We start from the raw sequence: 22,397 nt of genomic DNA on the forward strand, positions 1-22,397 counted from the left end.
TAAAATATCACATTAAGACTGATTATCCATTAAAACATTCTAACAGTGATATCTATTAGACAATGGAACAATCTGCTAAGAGAAAGTGTGGAAGCCCAATCACTTGAGATGTTTCAAATAAGACTGGACAAAGATAATAGTGTGACACAATCTCTCCAATTGCTCTCCCAACTCCTCAGGGCTTTACAGAAGTTACGGGATCTAGCTCTAAACAATGTTAAGCTATTTTACTAGCAGCAGAATAGTTGATGGTATTTTAAAATGGAATGAAGATGACAGTATTTTAGGCTAATAATTCCACTCTGTGCCTGCTGTGCATCCCCTCAAAAGTGTGGTTTTGAGATACAGTAGTCACCATTAAAAAATCAACATTTATTGACAACTGGCGCATCCTTAACCAGGCCAGCCAAATCCTGCAGCCACTCTGTGTGTGGTTGGTCTGTGGGTACCATTGCATTCCCTTTACCTCCCATGGACCTCTTTGTGCATAGATCATTAACTAACATTGTGCACAGGGACCTTGATTTGGTGCTAAGGGGCATGTTAGACAGTGAGCTTAAGGCAGAGACCATCTCTTTGTTCTGTATTTGTACAGCGCCTAGCATAGCAGGGTCCAGGTATGTGACTGGGGCTCCTACGTGCTATGGTAATACAAATTATAACAATAATAATGATCACTAATGCTCTTTGGACCCTGATATTTCAGAGTATCATAGATTTAAATGCATGGTTACATAGGACTAAATGAAATGTTTAAAAAAAAAATCTGTCTGGCTCATGTGCCACGGAAACTGTGAAAAATCATCTGGCCTTGTGAACAAATCCAGGGACCACAGAAGCCAGTTGGATTTTATTTTGTTTCTTGGATCTAGCCCATAATTACAAAGGGGAAAAAAAACTCGTATGAATTCCACTTCTAATATGCTTGGACAAGACAGACACTCAGTGACTCACAGGTAGCGTTGGTCTGTGTCTGGACCCCTTCCCAAGCCCCAGGCACTATCTACACCAGCCTGGAAGGGGAGATACATTGCACAAGGTTAAGATCTGGTACAGGGTACCTCCCACACTGAGCCAGGGGGAAACGGGAGATGGAGTGTGATTCTGAGTCATAGTCTGCCTCCCAGGGCTGCTCCAAGGGCCGCCCAACAATGTACTGCCCCTTGCTTGGAGATCACGGTATACATATTGTAGAAAAAAAATATGTATGCATATGCTGTAAATATCCGTGAGTGATAAAATATGCATATATTTACATGGATGAACTATAAACCCAGATCCAGGGATCTTTGAGCTTAGGGAACAATCTGGTATTGAGGCAAATCTGAACTTTGCTGTTTGAGCCTAACTTGTGTGCATATATACACATACACTTTATGTCATCCAAGAAAAGTTCTATTAAAAGAACCTGAAGCTTGCAAACACAAGCAAAGGTTAGGAGATGCCAGTATAAAGGTTGCTTATTCAACCCCTGTGTGTGTATGCATTTTATGGTACAATCTTTAATTACATCAGTGATACTCAAACCTCAGTGGTTCAGGAGCCAAATTAGCAATCAACATTACCCAAAAGACTGGGGAAATATTTAGTTTATATATCTCACAGCAAATAAGTTCAATAACTCAGTGCAAGTTGATAACTTAATTGGTTAATAACATAGTAAAAGCCTTCTGATTTGTTAATACCTTAGATTGGTTAATAATTAAATCACGTATCACTTGCTGCAAAGAGCCACTGGAGACGCATTAAAGAGCCACTTGCAGCTCGAGAGCCGCAGTCTGAATATCACTGAATTACATGATCACATACTATTTGCATGAGTCCTACTAAGCCCCTGCAGCCCTGGGCTGGAGCACGCTCAGTAGCTCAGTGGGACTGGTGTATGCACAGTCTGGTCAGCACATACATAGCTGTGAGAGGATGAGCATGTTCACTACAACTGGACACTCCCGAGATTTTAGCTTACAAACTCTTAACAAGTCTCTACTGAGCATGCGCAAACTGTGATTTCGCAGAAGCTTGTCACTTGGGTAATTTGGGGAAATGTTCATGGGAATGGCAAAAGGCATTTCCCTGGCACCATGGCAATCCCCCTGCCAAATTTCAAGATCCTGCCCCAAAAGCATGGAGGTGCTAGAGCTTCTCAATGAAATGGTTGCAAGCATTTTTTTTTTTTAACGTGGGCAAAACACTATATTTTTCCCTACCCTCAGTCTCAGAAGTGACTGAACTATTTTAGCTGAAACTTTCATCAACAACAACAACAACAACAAAAATCAGCCTGAGACTGACACCCGGCCTGGAAAATTTCAGCCTAAATGGTTAAAGTTTGGCAAAATGATAAGCAACTGAAAACATAGTCTCACAATGGGGAGGTATTGTGCAACCTTAGCTATGGGCCACTTACAATAAAGCACTTTTGAATCCTCATTTCATCCTAGAAAAACTTTCTATTTCATATATATTTTAGTGTATTGATATGGCACATCATTTTATACATATACAGTTGAAATACAAAAGAAAAGGTGGTTACTTTCAGGACCAATATGTCAAACAAAATTCCTGCTGATTTAAGTTGTTTTACTAAAAGCTGGCTATGTATTCACAAACACCGTCCATGTATCTGCCCTCTAACAGGCAGACACAAACAAAGGATGCAACCATACTATCAACTCCCTGCTTCAGGAAAACCTATGGCAAAAGGAAAACTCACTGATATTCCTCCTCGTGGAACATTTTTAACCTTACTTAATAACAGAAATAAAAAGGACATTAAAAAGCTGATGTAAACTGTTATGGAGAAAATAATACAAACTTGACAAAAGCTGCCTTGGACCTAATTGTACTAAATTCATGTAGAGCGAAGGAAGGGTTAATTAATAAGCCAAAATGATTGCCTCTGCGTTCAGCAGATCAAGCTATTCCCATAGCAAGACAGTAGATTGTGGCATGTGTGCTCTTCTGAGATATCAAAGTACTATTTTTTTTAAACAAAGTTCAGATATCGCCACATGATCTTTTTTTCTTTTTCCCATTGAAGTAGGATTCTTAGCAAGCGGCTCTTACCATTTTTAGCACTGTTTACTTTTTCGATGACTTAGTTGATGGAATTCATTCCACATTTCACAGGAAAAGAAAAGATACAAAGCGTTGGAAGCAGAGAGACAGAGAAATAAACAGAACTTCAAAAAGATTTTACTGAACAACTCTCCAAGGTCACTGATCCCTTGGAGATAGTGGCTAATTAATTAGCCACTTTCTGTAAGAAGAATGGCTAGGTATTCAGCATGTAAAACAGCATTTGTTCATATTCAGTTTATTCTCCAGCCACAACTCCCGTTGGCTTTATTAGGGCAGGGCTAATTCAGGAGATTTGTTACGAAATACCAAGCATAGTTGGAGCAGGTCAGAGCGTACCTCAGAGATTTCCAAGATAAATAATTGAAACAAAGACTTGCTTTAATTTAGTAAAATATTTAAAGAGACCTGTGACTGCACAATGGTTCCATTATAAGTTCAATGATTCTTCAAAGAGGCTATGGCCTATTTTACTTTGCAGTATCAGATTTAATAGGCAGTGTCAAATCCTGGAAGAACTCCATACTCCGTGTGGCCCATACACCCACTCCACACATTCAGTTCCCAATTTCCCAGCCTTGAGGTCTGCTCCTTGTAGGCTGTGAAGCAGATGGGCAGTGAGAACAGCTCTGAGTTTGCAGATTTTTCATTCAGCTAAAACGAATTCAATATGGATCTGAGACTAAACAGGAAACAGTACAAGAAACAGACTTTCTTTATTGCTGTGCTTACATGGTTTTTAAGACCATTGGGATGAACATAATTAGGCCTCTGTTCATGTGGAATCATCTTATAGAATGTGTGAGGCATTGAACCAAGAGGTTCTATATAAATTAATCTGAAAACCTGTATAATTTAGTAGAGAATGACATGCTTTTCTTCTAATTTTTAAACCATGTAGAATTTAATTGGCAATTATATCCTTCAACTAGAATTCTATAGGTTAGTTTCAGTATTTTGTAGTAAGGTGATCATTCTTTATCCAGTTCTATAGTAATCTTCTGTGATCCTTCTGTCCAGGAACCCTTTGTAAAGGGCATCATGAGGGTGGGTTATGTGTCAAACAAAAAACAGAGTTATCCCTCAAAGCAGACCTCTCAACATCATTACCTCAGTATCATGTAATAAATATCATGTGTCAGTAATACGTATCATCCTTAGGCTGGCAATGTGAAATAACAGTGCAGTGGCAGAGGAAAATATTGCTCATGGATTTCAGATTTTTTTAACGTCATTGCATAAATGTGCTTCTAACAATAGCCCCCTGCCAGCCTCACAACTAGGTGACATATGTTAAAAGCCTGTTAGATGATGATTAAACTGCTATCATATTGCATTTCTTAAGCCTTTCTAAAGAGCAGAACATTTTCTACCTCCACCACAGAAGTGTCTCGACTTTGTTTGCTTGCATGCTTGTTTTGGGCTGCCATCTGTCAAGGGTGTCTGATGTCATTCCAGATGCGGATTTAAATGCTGACCTAAAAGTTCACTACATGGAAAATTTCCCACTTAGTTCTGTATTAACTTTGTGTCATAAAAAGAATAACCAAAAGCAATATCCTGTAGATCAGGAACAAAAACAAGTAAAAATATGATGGCTAAACATTAAACCTGATTTTTCCATAGGGCCTCCATTTTTGAGTGCATAACTTTGTGCTTGCAGTTCACAGTGAGTGTGAAAACTAGCCTGCAAAAAATGGAAGTCCCTGTTTAAAAACCAGACCCAAAGATGCTCTAAAGTCAGGAGTGAGAAGGGGGAAAAAACCTACACTGGAAGTTAATAATGGAATGCCATAACTGGCCATTGCGTGCACAAAACCTTGATAGATATTTATTTTTGGCATGATTGTGTTAATGAATGCGCATGGTAGGTGAACATTCGCTCACACGTTTTTGAAAATCAGGCCCTAAAGTTCTATCTAATTACAAGGCTGTTCTGATGGAAGGTTGATTTCATCCTGGCTCCCAACTGTATAAAAATGCATTATAAACACCTTCATTATATTGCTCACATTGCCATAACACATAAAAAAAGCTTTACCAGTCAGGGCCAAGACTTTCAAAAATGGTTGCTTAAAATTAGGCTCCTAAATCCTCATTTAGGCTGCTAAATATGTTTCCTGATTTTCAAAAATGCTGGGCACCTAGCAGCTCCCATAAAATTTGAAATTTTAAGTCCTGTTAGGTTTTTGTCTCTGGAAGTTTGCACTGAACACACTGCTTGGTATACAAGAACCAGGAAAATGGGTGGCCCTGGTGCCATTTTAAATGATGTCTTAACATTCAGAATCAGGACCTCTCAGTGCAGTGGAAAATATGCATTAGAGACCCAACATTTTACAAAAAGGTTCAGTAATCAGGAAAATGCCAGATTTTTGTTTGTTTGTTTTATTTTTACTACTGCCTTTTGCATCCTAATATTTCTGTCATACATGAGGGACTGTTTCAGGATGTCTTCTCTTTTTCTGATCAGGAAGCTTATGTGATGGCTAGCGTTGACAATCCCCATGTGTGCCGCTTGCTGGGAATCTGCCTTACTTCTACCGTCCAGCTTATCACACAGCTTATGCCTTATGGCTGCCTCCTTGACTACATTCGAGAGCACAAGGACAACATTGGCTCCCAGTACCTTCTCAACTGGTGTGTGCAGATTGCAAAGGTAAATGACTGGCAGCACAATCCATCCAAAACTCTGATCATAACCGAAAGCAAGAGATCTGAAAGTATGTAATCTAGCTATCCTCTAGGTCTTTGTATTTTACCTGAGGATAGAAAGGCTTGTTGTACTTGATACTAAAGATAACAACACTTTTCATTTGTGTAGTGCTTTAGATTTTCAAACCATTGTGTAAATATTAACTGATCCTCAGAACATTCCTGCATAGAGCAGGGTTATCACCACTGGACAAATGATGAAAGTTGCACAGATTGCAATTGAATGACTTGCCCAAACGTGATGCAGTGAATCAGTGGCAGCAGGAGGGATTAGAACGTGGCAGTTCTTCACTGTCAGTCCTGTGCGATACCATGCTACTCCCCCAATAATCCATAAATGGTTCATTACAAAATGCTATTTCTGTCATGCTGTGTCGCATGTGTCGCAGGGCAAATGTGATGGTAAAATCTCTTCTGTGTTGGAGATTAATGCCCTGATTTTGCTAACTGCAGAGGAATGGTGATCAAATGCAGAGCCTTTTGCTACTAAAACACCAGCTCATTCTGATGCTGGTTGTTTATGACCAAAAGACAGTGCCACTAGGTGGTTCTTCTGTAGCATGTGTGCAATAAGTTGGTATATACCTCTACCTCGATATAACGCTGTCCTCGGGAGCCAAAAAATCTTACCGCGTTATAGGTGAAACCGCGTTATATTGAACTTGCTTTGATCCACCGGAGTGCTCAGCCCCCCCCCTCCCAGAACACTGCTTTTCCGCGTTATATTCGAATTCGTGTTATATCGGGTAGCGTTATATCGAGGTAGAGGTGTACTTAGCCCAGTTCCAGTGGACGTGTATCCATATAACAAAATCACTATCACATTTGGCACAAATTGACATGTCAGATTCAGCACAGAGACAAAGGAGGAAAGGCAGCATGGAGACTAAATGATATTCTCTAGCCCTTAGAAGTAATCCTCCATTTTAGGGCTGTGCCACCATGGCAGGGCAGTGTAGGGGATATTGCACTGCTCCTACCTAGGCTCTCTCTTTTCTTTGTATAAACAGAGAAGGTCTTTTTCCTGTGCAGTCCATGCTACACCTCTCACAAGCATGAGGTTGCTTAACATTTTTTAATATTCAGTGATCATAGCCATTTGCAAGGTGTCACATTTGAACAACCTGTTCAAACTTTGTTTACCTTGACATTTCTGTAATTTGATTGAAACCCTGTTGCTCTGACATTTTCATTTAAACTGTACAATGTCAATATGCTGCCTCTGTAGCTTTGGTGTACACCTTGAAAAACGTAATTAGTGTGGGAGGGACAAGAGAGATGTCTGTGGATAAAGACAGGAAAGACTGCCCAAATTAGCAGAAGGAAAAACAGTAACTTGGAGATTCCCTGTGCTTACAAAGGAAAAAACCAGCAGCATCAGTAATCTCCCTAACCAGTAGAAGCTTGCATCTGCTGTGTTAACATTTCATAGTGGGTCATTTACAGCACCGACTGTATATTCACGTACCCATTTATCATGCATTTGTATATTATTAACCCAATTATTCCAAAGAATGTTGAGAAAATAGCTGGAGTTACAGTTAATATAAAATCAGTGCATAATAGAGCAACTCAACATATAAAATCGGCGCATAGTAGAGTAACTCAACATTTCAGCTTTGTATAAGCATGAATTGGGACTGCACAGAGCACACAATGGATCACTAGAAATTAAAGTAATGTTGTTTACAAGGAAAATCATTAGCCAACAAGATGTATTGGCTAATTGTCATCATTTATTGATGGCATATGCTAAGTAATGATCTTACAGTCAGTCCTGGGATGTTCTTTAAATAGAGTTATCTTCATAAATTATTCTGTCCCATGTAATGCAGATTTACAGACCTGATTAAATAACTAAGTAAATAAAACTAAGCTACTGTAGCTCATGCAAAAGAAGACAATGAGGGGCAAAATAGGCCTTATCCTGAGGTAGCTGTGGGTAATTTTGTTGGAATCTAAGTCAGCATTTTCCTTTCTTTATAGAAGGATTTGTCCTGGGAGGAAAATAGTGGTTGAATGTCTAGAGTGGGGCAGAGGGAAGAAGAATGATAGGGAGCTTGGGAAGCACATAACCTTTCCATCTTCTTTTTCTAAATCCCTGTATTACAGCAGTTACGACGTGTACCCATTATTAAGGTGGTAGAATAGTTCCTATTCTAACATCCCATTTTCAGTCACTAAGTGAAGCATCCCCCTTGTGGACTGACTATTTCTGTGTTTGGGCCAGTTCCAAGGTGACTTTTTTGGAAAGCTGGAGAAAAATCCCTTTAGCCATTTTAAGGTGCAGGAGGATGAAAAACAGTTATCTCATTTTAAAATACCATTACAACATGGGTCATTAGTAGGGTGACCAGATGTCCCGTTTTTATAGGGACAGTCCCGTTTTGGGGGACTTTTTCTTATATAGGCGCCTATTACCCCCCACCCCCATCCTGTTTTTTCACAGTTGCTATCTCATCACCGTAGTCATTAGGAAGAGGTTGGTGGGGGGAGCTAAAGGGAGGGAGCAATAGATGTAGTTTCTGTTATCTTTCTTAATGATACTAACAATCTCTAAGATGCTCAGGTCCCTGTAACCCTCTGGTTGCATTATATTCATTTCTGTAATACCTATTTTTAAATTAACCAGAACACATTGCACACTTACTTATTTTTAATCCCTTGAGACCTTGTACACATTCCAAGTTTGCCTGCTATGGTTTGCTTTTGATAAACGTACTGAAGACTTCAGAGATGTATCCACAAACTACACAGCTCCTTTTCCCTCTAAGACTTTTGTAGTGTACTGAACACAATACAGTAAATAAACTTTATTCAGTGTATCATGCAAACCGCCCCTGTTTCTAGTCTGTCTAATTTTAAACTGATTACAGCACCTTCCTGATTTTGCCACTTTTGGAGATTTTATCTCCTCACTACATTTCCCATCTTCCCCATTATTAATTTCTCAGGGGACAAAATTGGTCCTAAAATTGTGACATCTCATTAGTTACACTCTTCTGCGCAACTGAACTGTTACCATTCACAATTGTTAGCTTCTGTTTGATTTTCATGCCAGTTTACCCTCCAACTCAGAGCAACTCCCATCTTCACAGCTACTAACTGACCATCTACCATAGTCTTTTGTGTGGTTCTTTACTAAATGCTCTTCTTAAAATCCACATAAATAATGTTTATCATTTCTCCTATCAACATTTGCTTTGTTACTACATCCATAAATCTTGTCCAATTTTTGGACATGATCTGCTTCTTTAAAAACCCACACTGTTGTTTTTTCTGTAAATCCTAGCAAATCTGTTCATCTCTCTTAACTAACAAGCAGGAAACAAGCTCCCTTATGGACCCTTTCACAGTTTATTTTTGTTTCTCTTCCTGTGCCTTTGAAATCATTTTTTAATATACGTTATGGCTCATATATTTCATTAGTGTACAGAATGACTAGCTTTCAGATAAAAGGGTTTTGAAGACCGCCTTTAAACTCAATGAATACAAAATGGGGAATAACTGGCTAGGTGGTGGTATGCTGAAAAAGGATCTGGGGCTTATAGTGGTTCACAAATTGAATATCAGTCAGCAATGTGATGCAGCTGTGAAAAAGGCGAATATCATTCTGGGATGTGTTAATAGGAGTGTGATATGGAAGGTAATTGTCCAGCTCTACTTGGCCTTGTTGAGGCCTCAGCTGGAGTACTGTGCCAATTCTGGATGCTACACTTTAGAAAAGATGTGGACAAAATGGAAAGAGTCCAGAGGAGAACAATAAAAATGATAAAAGGTTTAAAAAACCTGACCTATGAGGAAAGGTTAAAAAAAAAATCTGGGCATGTTTAGTCTTGAGAAGAAAGACTGATGGGGGGGACCTGATGATGGTCTTCAGATATATTGAGGACTGTTATAAAGAGGTCAATGATCAATTGTTCTTCATGTGCACTGAAGGCAAGACAAGAAGTAATGGGCTTAATCTGCAGCAAGGGAGATGTAGTTTAGATATTAAGAAAAACCTTCTAACTATAAGGATAGTTAAGCACTGCACTGGAATAGGCTTCCAAGAGAGGCCGTGGAATCCCCATCATTGGATGTTTTTATGAACAGGTTAGACAAACACCTGTCAAGGATGGTCTAGGTTTACGTGGCCCTGCCTCAGTGTAGGGAACTGGACTTGATGACCTCTCAAGGTCCCTTCCCGCCCCACATTTTTATGATTTTGTGTGAAGAAAAGTTGTTGAGTGGCTTTAAGAGTGTATTATAGTCCTCTGGTTTATAATATGTAAATCCTGATCCTGCACACAGTTAAGAATGTGTTTAACTGTATATATGAGCAGCCCATTGTCTTCTGTGTAACATTAAGCATGTGCATAAGTATTTGAAGGATCAGGATCTTAAGTAAATTAATTTAAGACTGATTCCTTGCCTCTCAGCTGCTTTGAACCGCTTTACCAAAACTGATTTAGCAGGATAATTCTCTTCTTCCAGACTAGATCAAATGATTTTTCCAATGTAGGATGTTTTTTTATTGATAGCTCAAGATTCTTTGTTTCAAAAGCTCAGCTCATTAAAGTTAAATTTATTCAATTACATTAACTTACATAGTGGCATTATGCCAGTTTGCTGGGGTGGTTTATTTTGGCAACATTAACCGCCCTTAGTACATTGATGAAGTTTTGCTTAGAAACTTCACTATAAGATTTGATGGTGGTCCAGCTTACTGGTGGGGCAAGAATGGGAGTGGGAGCTGGGGAGAGAATGACTCCCCAGATGCTTTGTCATCACATTAGTAGGATCTTTTTCGTGCTGTGTGTGTAGACTGAAAGTGCTTTCTGTATTAACTGTTCAAAAAACAACAACAGGGAATGATTGTAGTTCCTAAAAAGGATCTTGAAAGAAGCGTAACAACCTGAATGTTTCTCTCTTTTAACGCAGTTCACACACACAGGGGTGAGGGGGGAAAGCTCCACGGTCAGAAATAGATGTTAGGATCATGGCATAACAAAAGTAAACCAGCACTATTAACCCTTTTATCTGCCTGAAAGAGCTTTACAATCAATATGGAGAAAGATGTCCTATTCTTCCCTAAGAGGAAATTGTATAAAAAGAGCATACATAGTATGTCAAGTGTTCTCTAGTCACAGGGGTTACTGAAACTGTTTCAAGGGGAACCTGAAAAAGAGCTGTGTCATTGAACTCAGACATAAAAATATAGGGTTTTTTGTTTGGTTGTTTTCCATCATCTCTGTGACAGTATGCCTGAGTATTACCAGTTACAAAACAGGGTCTGCCATGATGAGGCAGAGAATCAACTGCTTGGTATTATTACTTGTTTTTGATTGAACTGGAAGAAGAGTCTAATGATGTATTTATAGTATATGTGAAGTTAACCTGTACATATATCGACATATGTATATTAACATGGTGGCCAAATTCTACTCTGAGTCACACTGAACTCAGTCGGGTTGCACAGAGCAGCATTTGGCCCATTGTTAGAAAGTAACATCCTGTATGTAGATTTCTTGGGCTTGATCCCAGTCAAGCTGTGCCCATTTACCCACGCTGCAGATCTGACCCTTTATCCTCCCCTCTCCTGTACAGAGTGAGTGTGGGTGGTAGAGAGAGAGAAGTATGCCAATTGCATGTCATACGTATATTGTAGGGAATGAGCTACTTGGAAGAACGTCGCTTGGTGCACCGTGATCTGGCTGCCAGGAATGTCCTTGTGAAGACTCCTCAACATGTGAAGATCACGGACTTCGGACTGGCAAAACTGCTTGGTGCTGAGGAAAAAGAGTACTATGCAGAAGGAGGCAAAGTAAGAAGTATCAGAGAACCATCTTTATGTGTTTCATTGGATGTAGATATTTGCACTTGTGTATGAATCTTCATTTTAAAAATGAGACAATCAGGGTGGGATTTTCAAAAGTGCTCAGCATTGGCTTAATTCTGTTCCCACTGTAGCCATTGTGAGTCCATTGACTTTAATGCAAGCAGAGTTAGCCCCATGTAACTTCAGTGAGAACAGAGGTAGGCCGATGATGAGCCCTTTTGAAAATCTCCACCCATAATGTCTGGGAAAAGCCAAGATGAACTTTAAAAAAAGGGCAAGTCTGAATTCTGTCATGTAGACAATACCAAATAATGTGTAGTTTATGAACAGAAAGGGAATACTATATATTTATATATGAAGAAGGGCCTGTCAGATCTCATTCAACACCCCAGTTTGAGGGAATATGCTCTAATGAGAAATTAAAGAGAAGCTGCTTGTGAATATTGCAGAGAGAATAAATGGAAACCATCTGATCGCCGATCAGTCTTCACTGTACAGCCTGGGATTGGATTTGTGCCCTGATCTGATATGAGATGTTTAAACAAAAAAAAAATCTTATAAAAGTTCAACTGTTAAGAATTTTGTAAAACTGAGTTATCAGAGATATTTGTACTAAAAAGCAAAATATTATCCAAGTTCCCAGACTCAGAGTGACAAATCAAAACAATGATAATTGATCCCTGTAAAACTCAAGTTGCTTGCTGTACATCTCAGATTTTCTGCCTACGGTCAAATTATTGATATAAACAACTCTGTTGTTCTAACAGTATTGCTCCTAGATTTGAGGTAGGTGTCTTATGGCTTAACTGGATCTTCCTAGGTTCCTATCAAATGGATGGCTTTGGAGTCCATTTTACACAGAATCTACACCCATCAAAGTGATGTCTGGAGTTATGGTAAGTCTAAAAATGTGATCGTAATGATTTTAGATGGGTGAGAACAATTGTAAGATTTGTTAGGGACACTACACAGCCAATTTTTCTCCAGAAATTCAGTTATCCTTTTATGATACTTATAACAGGGTCTTATACCAAAATGATGGGAAGAATAAATATTAATGATGGGCCAAATCTTGAGCTTCTTAACGAAGCAAAATTCCCATTGATTTGAATAGGGAATGAGATTTTGTCCTTGAAAGAGAGAAAGTCAAATTGTTTTTATACATATATACACATTTTGGGGGGATAGGGAGGAGCATGTTCTTTGGAGAAGTTGTGCAGGTATACTTCCCAAACTGCACAATGTTAAAAGTAACCAACCTCCCTAAAAAGTAGCATGATAACGGGAGGTCAGCATAGCTAGCCTAAAAGCTAAAACCATAGTGGCAGATTGACAGATTGTGTAAATTGGGCCAGATGGTCAGCTGATGTAAATCAGCGCATCTGTTGTCTTCAATGGAGCTACGCTGATTTACACCAACTGACAATGGCTAGAAGTAATTAACTTCCTGAGTCCATGAGCAAACAAGTGACACAGTGACTAAGTAGAGTTCACAGTATTCCATAGGGAATATATTTAAAAGGTTGATAGACTCATAGCCTTTGAACTAAAACATACAGAGACTATTGCAATTGAATAGGTAAAAGATTCGTTTCCCGGAAAATAGCACGTTTAAGGTAGGCTGAATTTTGGGCTTGAATGCCCATTACATTGGCCCATAGGTGTTTGAATCAATATTTGATTCAAAAGGAAATTGTGTTATATGGTCATTTAAAACTCCATAAAGTCCGGTTGTTAGGACACCAATCTCCTTTATGTAGGAATATACACTAATTGTTTTTTTACTGAGATCATACCTGAGAATTCATTGTATACCCGCTTCCTGGAGTAAGCCAACCTCTAATTTAGGGGGTTTAGGAAGAAATTTTCCCTGGGATCAGGTAATTTCATAACGGCTGTAGCACTGTTTCTTTCACCTTTCTGTGAAGTGCTTGGAGATTGGTAGACTAAAAAGACCTTGGGTCTGATCAAGTATGGAAATTCCTATGTTCCTATTAATCCACTTAAATACATTTTCTTCACGTCCAAATTCCTATTTTAGGGCCCATGCAAATGGACAGCATCATGTAACGGCTACAGCATGGAATAGGTGATGTGCTGAAAGAAAATATTTTGCTGCAGTTAATTTAGAAAGCCTTCAAAGAGAGGAGATATTATTTTACCTCCAAAGAGATTATTTAAAACAATAACAAAACTTTTATTTAAAAAAAAAAACCACTTTGTGGGTTGGAATCAGTAATTAGCAACCTAATACCTTTCTGTTGTGAAGAGGTGAAGTCATGAAGTAGAGTTGAACATTGAGATTTTACCTTCTGTAAAACCCTAAAAAAAAGAAAGAAAAGGCCTGATTATTTCAATTTGTTTTGTTAACTCGGACCTCATTAAAATAGCTACTTCTGTAAGATGGAACATTTTCTTCCTCCATGAACAGTTGGCAAGTGAATAAACAATGATGGCCCCTTTAGTGAGCCTTAGCAGCTCTAAAACAAAGGTTAATGCCTCCACACTCTCTCTGATACATGCTGTTCCTAGGTCAAACAGACCAGGTCTGCTGTGCTTTGGGAACATCATGAATCCTTGCTGACCTGATGAGACTCTAACATTGTCCCTTTCTCCTATTCTTCAGGTGTCACTGTTTGGGAATTAATGACATTTGGATCAAAACCGTATGATGGCATCCCAGCCAGTGAAATTTCATCTGTCTTGGAGAAGGGCGAGCGTTTGCCTCAGCCTCCTATCTGTACTATTGATGTCTATATGATCATGGTCAAATGTGAGTTCAGTTCTTGTACATGTCCATGTAGTTCATATTAGTAAGAAGGGAAATGGTTCTAGTTATGGAACATTTGCATGCTATGCTGTATTCCTGAGATTCACAGGAAAACATGCCTATGTGCTATAGGAGAAGAGTAACATCACTGTGGTGTGTTCAGACATCTCATGCTTCAGACAAGACAGCAGATTTTTCTTTAACTACAGCTCAGAGTCCAAATTCTCATTTCTCATCATTGTGGTGGTGAGCATGGTATAAAAACTTAGATTACACCAGTGTAAATCCAGATTAACCGTGGAATTACTCCAGAATTACTCCAGTGTTGCTGAGGTCAGAATATAGCCCCAGGTTTCCAATTTTGCACACTGAATCATCAGTCCTGACTTCTCTTCCTGTGTTTTCATTTCATTTCATTCAATAACAAACACAATAGGAAAAAATGTCTGAGAACCGCAGACAATCACAATATTAGTGGCTGCACATGAAGACTTTGAGCCAGGATCCTGAGCTTCATAACTGGTCTGACCCCCAATTTTTTATTACTTATACTCAGACACAGTCATTACAATAAATGCACAGGCGCTAGCAGATTTGGTAAAGCAAGTTTCTGCAGCATTGGTTCCATGTCCTTATTACTGTAAGTACATTAGAAGACATTCACAAGCAGCCCACTTTAGGTGGCGTTTAAACACTTTCTTAGATAAAATGTACAAAGTCATCAAAGAGGTTAAACTTTTCTTTGACTCAAAGAATTTACTTCTGCTAATGTTATGGTTTTAGGAGTCTCTGAATACATACTTCTTACTACTACTAATAACAATAAATCACTCATCCAAAAAGGGTTAGCCTGCTAAAATGAGATCTTGACAGATCTAATGGACCAACTAGCTGATTTCACAACCTCCCTTAGTGCATGGTAATGAAGCATTTATACACATGCTATGCAGACAAAGCACTGACAATGATACTTCACTGGAATTCACAATATTTCCTGATTTAGTGTAGTTCTAGAAATATTAAGCAGCAAGTTAAGACAGGTCTGTGGTTGAATACTAATAGAGATTCTACTCAATTGGGGGGTAGGGGAGATAATAACAGAAAATGTGGGAATGGCAGAGGTGCTTAAAGACTTCTTTGTTTCGGTTTTCACCAAGAAGGTTGGCAGTGATTGGACGTCTAACATAGTGAATGTCAGTGAAAATGAGGTAGGATCAGAGGCTAAAATAGGAAAAGAACAAGTTTAAAATTACTTAGATGGGTTAGATGTCTTCAAGTCACCAGGGACTGATGAAATGCATCCTAGAATACTCAAGGAGTTGACTGGGGAGCTATCTGAGCCATTAGCGATTATCTTAGAAAAGTCATGGAAGATGGGAGAGATTCCAGACGACTGGAAAAGGGCAAATATAGTGCCCATCTATAAGAAGGGAAATAAGGACAACCTGGGGAATTACAGACTGGTCAGCTTAACTTCTGTACCTGGAAAGATAATGGAGCAAATAATTAAGCAATCAATTTGCAAACATCTAGAAGATAATAAGGTGATAAGTAACAGTCAGCATGGATTTGTCAAGAACAAATCATGTCAAACCAACCTGATAACTTTCTTTGACAGGATAACAAGCCTTGTGGATAGGGAGGAAGCGGTAGACATGGTATATCTTGACTTTAGTAAAGCTTTTGATACTGTCTCGCATGACCTTCTCATAAACAAACTAGGGAAATACAATCTAGATGGAGTTACTATAAGGTGGGTGCAAAACTGGTTAGAAAACCATTCCCAGAGAGTAGTTATCAATGGTTCACAGTCATGCTGGAAGGACATAATGAGTGGGGTCCCGCAGGGATCAGTTCTGGGTCCTGTTCTGTTCAATATCTTCGTCAATGATTTAGAAGAAGAGCTCTGTGTAAACTTGAAAACTTGTCCCTTCCACCTACAGAAGTTGGTCCATTAAAAGATATTACCTCACCCAGCTTGTCTCTTTCAAAACCTGGGACCAGCATGGCTACAACAACACTGCAAATAACGATTAGTAAGAAGATAGTTAGATATGTTCATCAGTGATTTAGATAATGGCATAGAGAGTTTGTGGATGATACCAAGCTGGAAGGTGTTGCAAGTGCGGTGGAGGATAGGATTAAAGTTCCCAATGATCTGGACAAACTGGAGAAATGGTCTAAAGTAAATAGCATGAAATTCAATAAGGACAAATGCAAAGTACTCTACTTAGGAAGGAACAATCAGTTGCAAACATACAAAATGGGAAATGACTGCCTAAGAAGGAGTACTGTGGAAAGGGATCTGGGGGGCATAGTGGACCATATGCTAAATATGAGTCAACAGTGTAATACTGTTGCAAAAAAAGCAAACATCATTCTGGGATGTATTAGCAGGAGTGTTGTAAGTAAGACACGAGAAGTAATTCTTCCGCTCTACCCCATGCTGATTAGGCCTCAGCTGGAGTATTGTGTCCAGTTCTGGGCATCACATTTCAGGAAAGATATGGACATATTGGAGAAAGTCCAGAGAAGAGCAACAAAATTAATAAAAGGTCTAGAAAACATGACCTATGAGGGAAGATTTAAAAAATTAGGTTTGGTTAGTCTGGAAAAGACATAACGGTTTTGTAAGGTTGTTACAAGGAGGAGGGAGAAAAATTGTTGTTCTTAACCTCTGAGGATAGGACAAGAAGCAATGGGCTTAAATTGCAGCAAGGGAGGTTTAGGTTGGACATTAGGAAAAACTTCCTAACTGTCAGAGTGGTTAAGCACTGGAATAAATTGCCTAGGGAGGTTGTGGAATCTCCATCATTGGAGATTTTTAAGAGCAGATTAGACAAACACCTGTCAGGGATGGTCTAGATAATACTTAATCCTGTCTTGAGTGCAAGGGACTGGACTAGATGACCTCTTGAGATCCCTTCCAGTCCTATGATTCTATGAGATCTGAAATACAATTTTACTGGTAAAAGATCAGCCAAATAAAGACACACACTTCTAATTTGAAAAGAAATCTAAACATGAGTTTCTACCAAAGGGCCCATTGAAGCCAGTGGGAGTTTTACCAACTATAATGGGATCAGGCCCAATATTGTATTTAGTAATGAAGACTGTAGAAACACTTAAAGGAAACCTTAACTGAAATATAAAAAAAAAATCATGTCAACTTAGAAAGACAAAACTAATAAAATGTGCAAAATAATCACTACATCAAATTATAAATAAAAATCTAAACCAATAAAATATTAAACATTAAAATATGTATAAAATTAACTTAATATTATATATTAAAACCTGTTTTCAATCTAATGGGCCAGTTTCTGCCCTAGTGTAAATCACTATAGATCCATTGACTTCATTTAGAATAATTAGCAATGAAGAACAATGCTGCCCCTCCGTACAGAAGTTAGGGCAGAGGAAACGCATCTCACCACTGGAGCCAACTGTAAATTGGGTTTTCTTTCAAAGTTGTTATAAAGCAAAGTTTATTGGTTTTAAAGGTACGTGACAATATTCAACCCGCAGCTCAATTAACCAGCGTGTTTTTAAAAATGAATTGACATTACTTTACAATAGCAACCATATCTCAGATTCCCCATTTACCCCAATAGTGAGATGAATTTCCTGCATAGGCTGGAGTATCTGAGCAAAGTGGAAGCCATTATTGCAGAAACAGGAATTCAGTAAACCACAGGGAAACATGTGTTCAACTCCCTGCTCCAATGAATATTTAAGGATTTAGACAAAGTGGAATAGCTTCAACAGGAGAGACTGAGCACAACCCACCCTACAATAGTCGATAGCCTAGTGGTTAGGATGCTCACCGGGAGAGGAAGATCTGAGTTTGTCACTACTCCAGAGTGGGGATTCAAACCTGGGTGTCTCATCTCCCAAGCAAATGCCCTAACTACCAGGCTAAAGGTGACTTGCATGTTCATTTTCTTTCTTTCTTTCTTTCTTTCTTTCTTTCTTTCTTTCCACTCATCCCTTCCTCTGAAGCTGGTTCCTGGCCAAAACTAATCATGTCAAATTTACGGATAGTGTCAGATCAGCTGAAACTCCATTTTTCAACACATCAACTTTTTGTCCCAGAAAGTCTGCCCAGTTCTGTTAGCCTATCTGTAGGGTGCTGTGCATAGGAGATGATTAAAAATCAACAGTTACTCATGGGGCCCTGTTCTGGTCTCAGTTACCCAGATGATTTCCATGAGAGATGCACCTGTGTAAATGAGAACAAAATTGGCGCACTAGAGGCAAATCCAGATACCGTCACCAGGCCAGGTACTGGTCAGATATATAGGGCAATGGGGGAGAGAATCCTCCCCACACCATTGTGGAGTGGCTCTGAAGCTGACATAGCTTTCACAGATCTGCCAGGTGGAGTGGAGGTATGTCAGGGCCTGCATAGCATTGGATCCCCTCCCTGTCTCCTGGTTCACCACTCCCTGCCCCATCCTGTGGGCTGCTATGTAGTGAGCTTGTGTGGAGCCGGGATCCTGACTTTTAGGAGGACTATGCGAGCAGGAGTTAAAAGAGGGTACTCCCTGCATGTTGATGCTAAGCAGGAATCTTTCTACCATGTCTTCTATTTTTTTGGTCTTGCAAGAAGAGCAGGGGGTGTTGTTCTTAAATGCCCAAAAGGAACAAAGAATAAAGTCTAACGAAAAGCTGATGTGAATGGATTTCTATTTGTTACAGTTTGATGTAACAGCTTCACATGTACCAAGCACAATACAGCTCCTATCCTTTACATCTTATTTTAAAACTCTCTTCAGGTTTAATAGCTAAGATCATTTGATTTGTGCTTTGTTTTCCATACTGTCCCTTCAGGCTGGATGATAGATGCAGACAGTCGCCCCAAGTTTCGTGAGCTGATATCAGAATTCTCCAAAATGGCTCGAGACCCTCAGCGCTATCTTGTTATACAGGTATTGATCAGTTTGTTTTACCAGGAAACCAAGATGTCAAACGGTCACTTAGAAAGATGCCCAGGGGAAATAACCGCAAATATGAAATAATACACATGGTATGCTCACAGATGAGCAAGCTAAGGAGTTCAATGATTCCATGACCAAATCTCAAAAGAAACCGGACCACATGAACATCAACAATATAGTCTCATGCTACTTCTTTCAGTTAAAGAAAACTGTAACACTGATTGTTCTAGTCCATTTCCAAGTTGTTACAGTAAATACTTTAGCATATTACCATATTGCTTAAAAATAAAGAACAGAACAAATAATAAATATGGATATGAGGAACAGAAATGTGACTAAGAATGTCAGGTTACTTCATCTTTCATAGAAGCAAAGAAATTACAGGAAAAGACCTGTTAGTCCACTGAGTCCATTTCTCTGCCAAGGCAGGATTGTGCTCTTCAGAACATTTGCTAACATTTAATGTGGAAAGAAGAGCTACTTAGGAGAACAGCAGCAGTAGCAGCAGAAATCAGCTGCTTTGCTGTAGTGCAGGCAGGAGGGTGTCCAGCAAGCTGCTCTTACTGTGGTTTGGTTGACAGGGAGATGAAAGAATGCACTTGCCAAGCCCTACAGACTCCAAGTTTTATCGGACCTTGATGGAAGAGGAGGACATGGAGGACATTGTTGATGCAGACGAGTACCTCATTCCACACCAGGGATTTTTCAACAGCCCCGCCACATCCCGGACTCCCCTCTTGAGTTCATTGGTATGATATTTCATCCATGTTCACACACCTAACTGTTTAGAATTAGTCATTTCCCAGGTCAGACAATATTTTTCTCTTTTTAAAATATCTTTTCTCTCTCTTTTGAAGAGTGCTACCAGCAACAATTCAGCCACAACCTGCATTGATAGAAATGGGGTAAGTAAATGTGAGCAGCTACTGTTAGAAGTATCTCATCGCTGTGTTCATGTTGTGAACTGAATTAAAGAATCAAGTCTTGATTTAGCAGAGATAGTGCCTCAATTTCATCACCAGATGTTGGCTTTCTCTTCCTCCCCACCCCTTTTTCTTCTGCACATACACATACCTGTACACACTAGCCTCTATGAAATAGTCTATTCTATACTCGATTTCTTAACCTGTACCTTTAACCTAGCAGAGATACCCCGTGAGGGATGACAGCTTTGTCCAGCGCTACAGTTCAGATCCAACTGGCATCATCTTGGAAGACAGCATAGATGATGGCTTCCTGCCTGCTCCAGGTGAGTACATCTGCTAGGTATCACCTGATCCTCAAGTTCATTCATTGATCAGCAACTTGGAATGCCATCTGCTTCTCTTTTAGATCTTTGAGGATTCTTGGTGATCTCTGGGTAATCATTTTCCTTCCCCTCCCTCAGCAAAGGATCCCTAAAGATCCCCACAATTTTTCGTCACTGGTCAATAAATGGGGGTGGGGAAATTGTGTAGAATTTTTCTTTTCATTTTTTCCTAGATCTTTTCTGACAGCTTCTTGACCACATATCATCCACCATCACCACCAATCAGATTTCTACTTTTTGTTGTGGGTGCCTTATCAAGGTTTTTTTTCTTTTTTCTACCAATCAGACATTTCAGAAAGTCTCTTCTAAGAACTCTTTAGTCCTCTTCATTGTTTTTATTGTAGAAACTCTGCTTCTTGTTATTGCTGTTTTACTGCTTTCCAAACAGAAATATACTCAAGCAGAATGGATGGCACAATGAAATACACAGTGTTGCTAACCACAGTCTCACATGTACTTGTATAGTAGTTCTTTGTAACCAGAACTGGTTGACTTAAATATCAGTAAGAGTGTTACAAGGATGTTTTCATAAAATGATACACTCGCAATGCTTTGTCCTCAAATAGTACAGCAGTTGAGTAAGGGAAAGAACCAGCATTGAGCATTGTAATAGTGGGATATGGGGTCTCAGTTACTGTTGGTCTTTTATTTATTTATTTATTTATTTATTGCATTTCCATTATCTTTAAGTATTTCTCCAGATATTTGGTTGCTCTCAGCTAAACTCCCTGGCTCAGATTTCAGAACACTCATGGGGATTTAGGCAAACACACTTCACTAAAAGCCATGGGAAATGTGTGGCTATATTCCCTTGGCTGCTTTGAAAATCTGATTCCTTGAACCTTTGTTCAATGGAACTTCCTGCCTTTGGCTTAGTCTTGGAATCCTGAGAAAGATCCAAAAGACTTGTGGGCTGATGTGTGAAAAGATTGTTTCCACGTGATTAAAAATACACATCAGATCATTTAAAGGGCTGCATTAGTTACATATCTTTATTGCTTTCTTTCTTTCTTTTTAAATCTCAGAATATGTCAATCAGTCAATCCCCAAAAAACCATCGGCATCTGTAGAACAGAATCCAATCTACAACAACATCTCCCTCCCAGTAAACCCAAAGCCCTCTACAGCTTCAAGCTATCAGAATTCCTACAGCACAGCAGTGAACAACCCAGAGTATCTCAACGCAAGCCAGTCTCCTTTTGTCAAAACGGTTTTTGAGAGCTCCCCCTACTGGGACCAAACAGCCAATCACCAAATAAATCTGGACAATCCTGACTACCAACAGGACTACTTTCCTAAGGAAACTAAGGCTAATGGCATCTTTAAAGTTCCTGCAGCAGAAAACCCTGAATACTTAAGGGTAGCAGCACCAAAAAGTGAATACATTGAAGCCTCAGCATGACCACAGAAAAACTCTCTCTTCTTGCAGTAATACAAACTAAAATCCAGATGAACCACCTGGCTGCTGCAGGATCAAGCTATGAACTGACAGAAGAGCAATCACAATTCACTGACAGACACGCTTTTCCTTTCAAGCTGGTGGGCTGAATTCACCAAGCTCATTTTACTATATATTTGGGGCTTTTCCTTGTCCATCCACATACATAACTTAGGCACATACCGTACACATGCATGCATGTTGGACTAGAGCAAGAACTTCCGGCAGATAAGAAATTGCAGATGCATTCCTTTTGTTTTCAAATGGTAGCATTATAAAAAGCCATTTTGGGATTAACTGTAAGAATTCCTTTCTACAATGCATAT

General features: G+C 39.3%; 1 protein-coding gene across 2 annotated transcripts in view; it reads left to right on the forward strand.

The window, feature by feature from the left end:
* Positions 1–22,035, forward strand: part of EGFR (epidermal growth factor receptor) — a 66,802-nt gene extending 44,767 nt beyond the window's left edge. The window contains exons 19-27 of one of the 2 annotated variants that reach the window (XM_065399481.1): positions 5,552–5,737; positions 11,444–11,599; positions 12,435–12,510; positions 14,241–14,387; positions 19,218–19,315; positions 19,906–20,073; positions 20,182–20,229; positions 20,468–20,573; positions 21,659–22,035. In XM_065399481.1, coding sequence (XP_065255553.1) covers positions 5,552–5,737; positions 11,444–11,599; positions 12,435–12,510; positions 14,241–14,387; positions 19,218–19,315; positions 19,906–20,073; positions 20,182–20,229; positions 20,468–20,573; positions 21,659–22,035 — 1,362 coding nt within the window. The remainder of the gene's footprint in view (positions 1–5,551; positions 5,738–11,443; positions 11,600–12,434; positions 12,511–14,240; positions 14,388–19,217; positions 19,316–19,905; positions 20,074–20,181; positions 20,230–20,467; positions 20,574–21,658) is intronic. The other variant, XM_065399482.1, reaches the window with a different exon arrangement.
* The last annotated feature ends 362 nt before the right edge of the window (positions 22,036–22,397 follow it).

This window comes from Emys orbicularis, chromosome 2 (assembly GCF_028017835.1).
Source record: "Emys orbicularis isolate rEmyOrb1 chromosome 2, rEmyOrb1.hap1, whole genome shotgun sequence".
Taxonomy (NCBI): Eukaryota; Metazoa; Chordata; order Testudines; family Emydidae; genus Emys; species Emys orbicularis.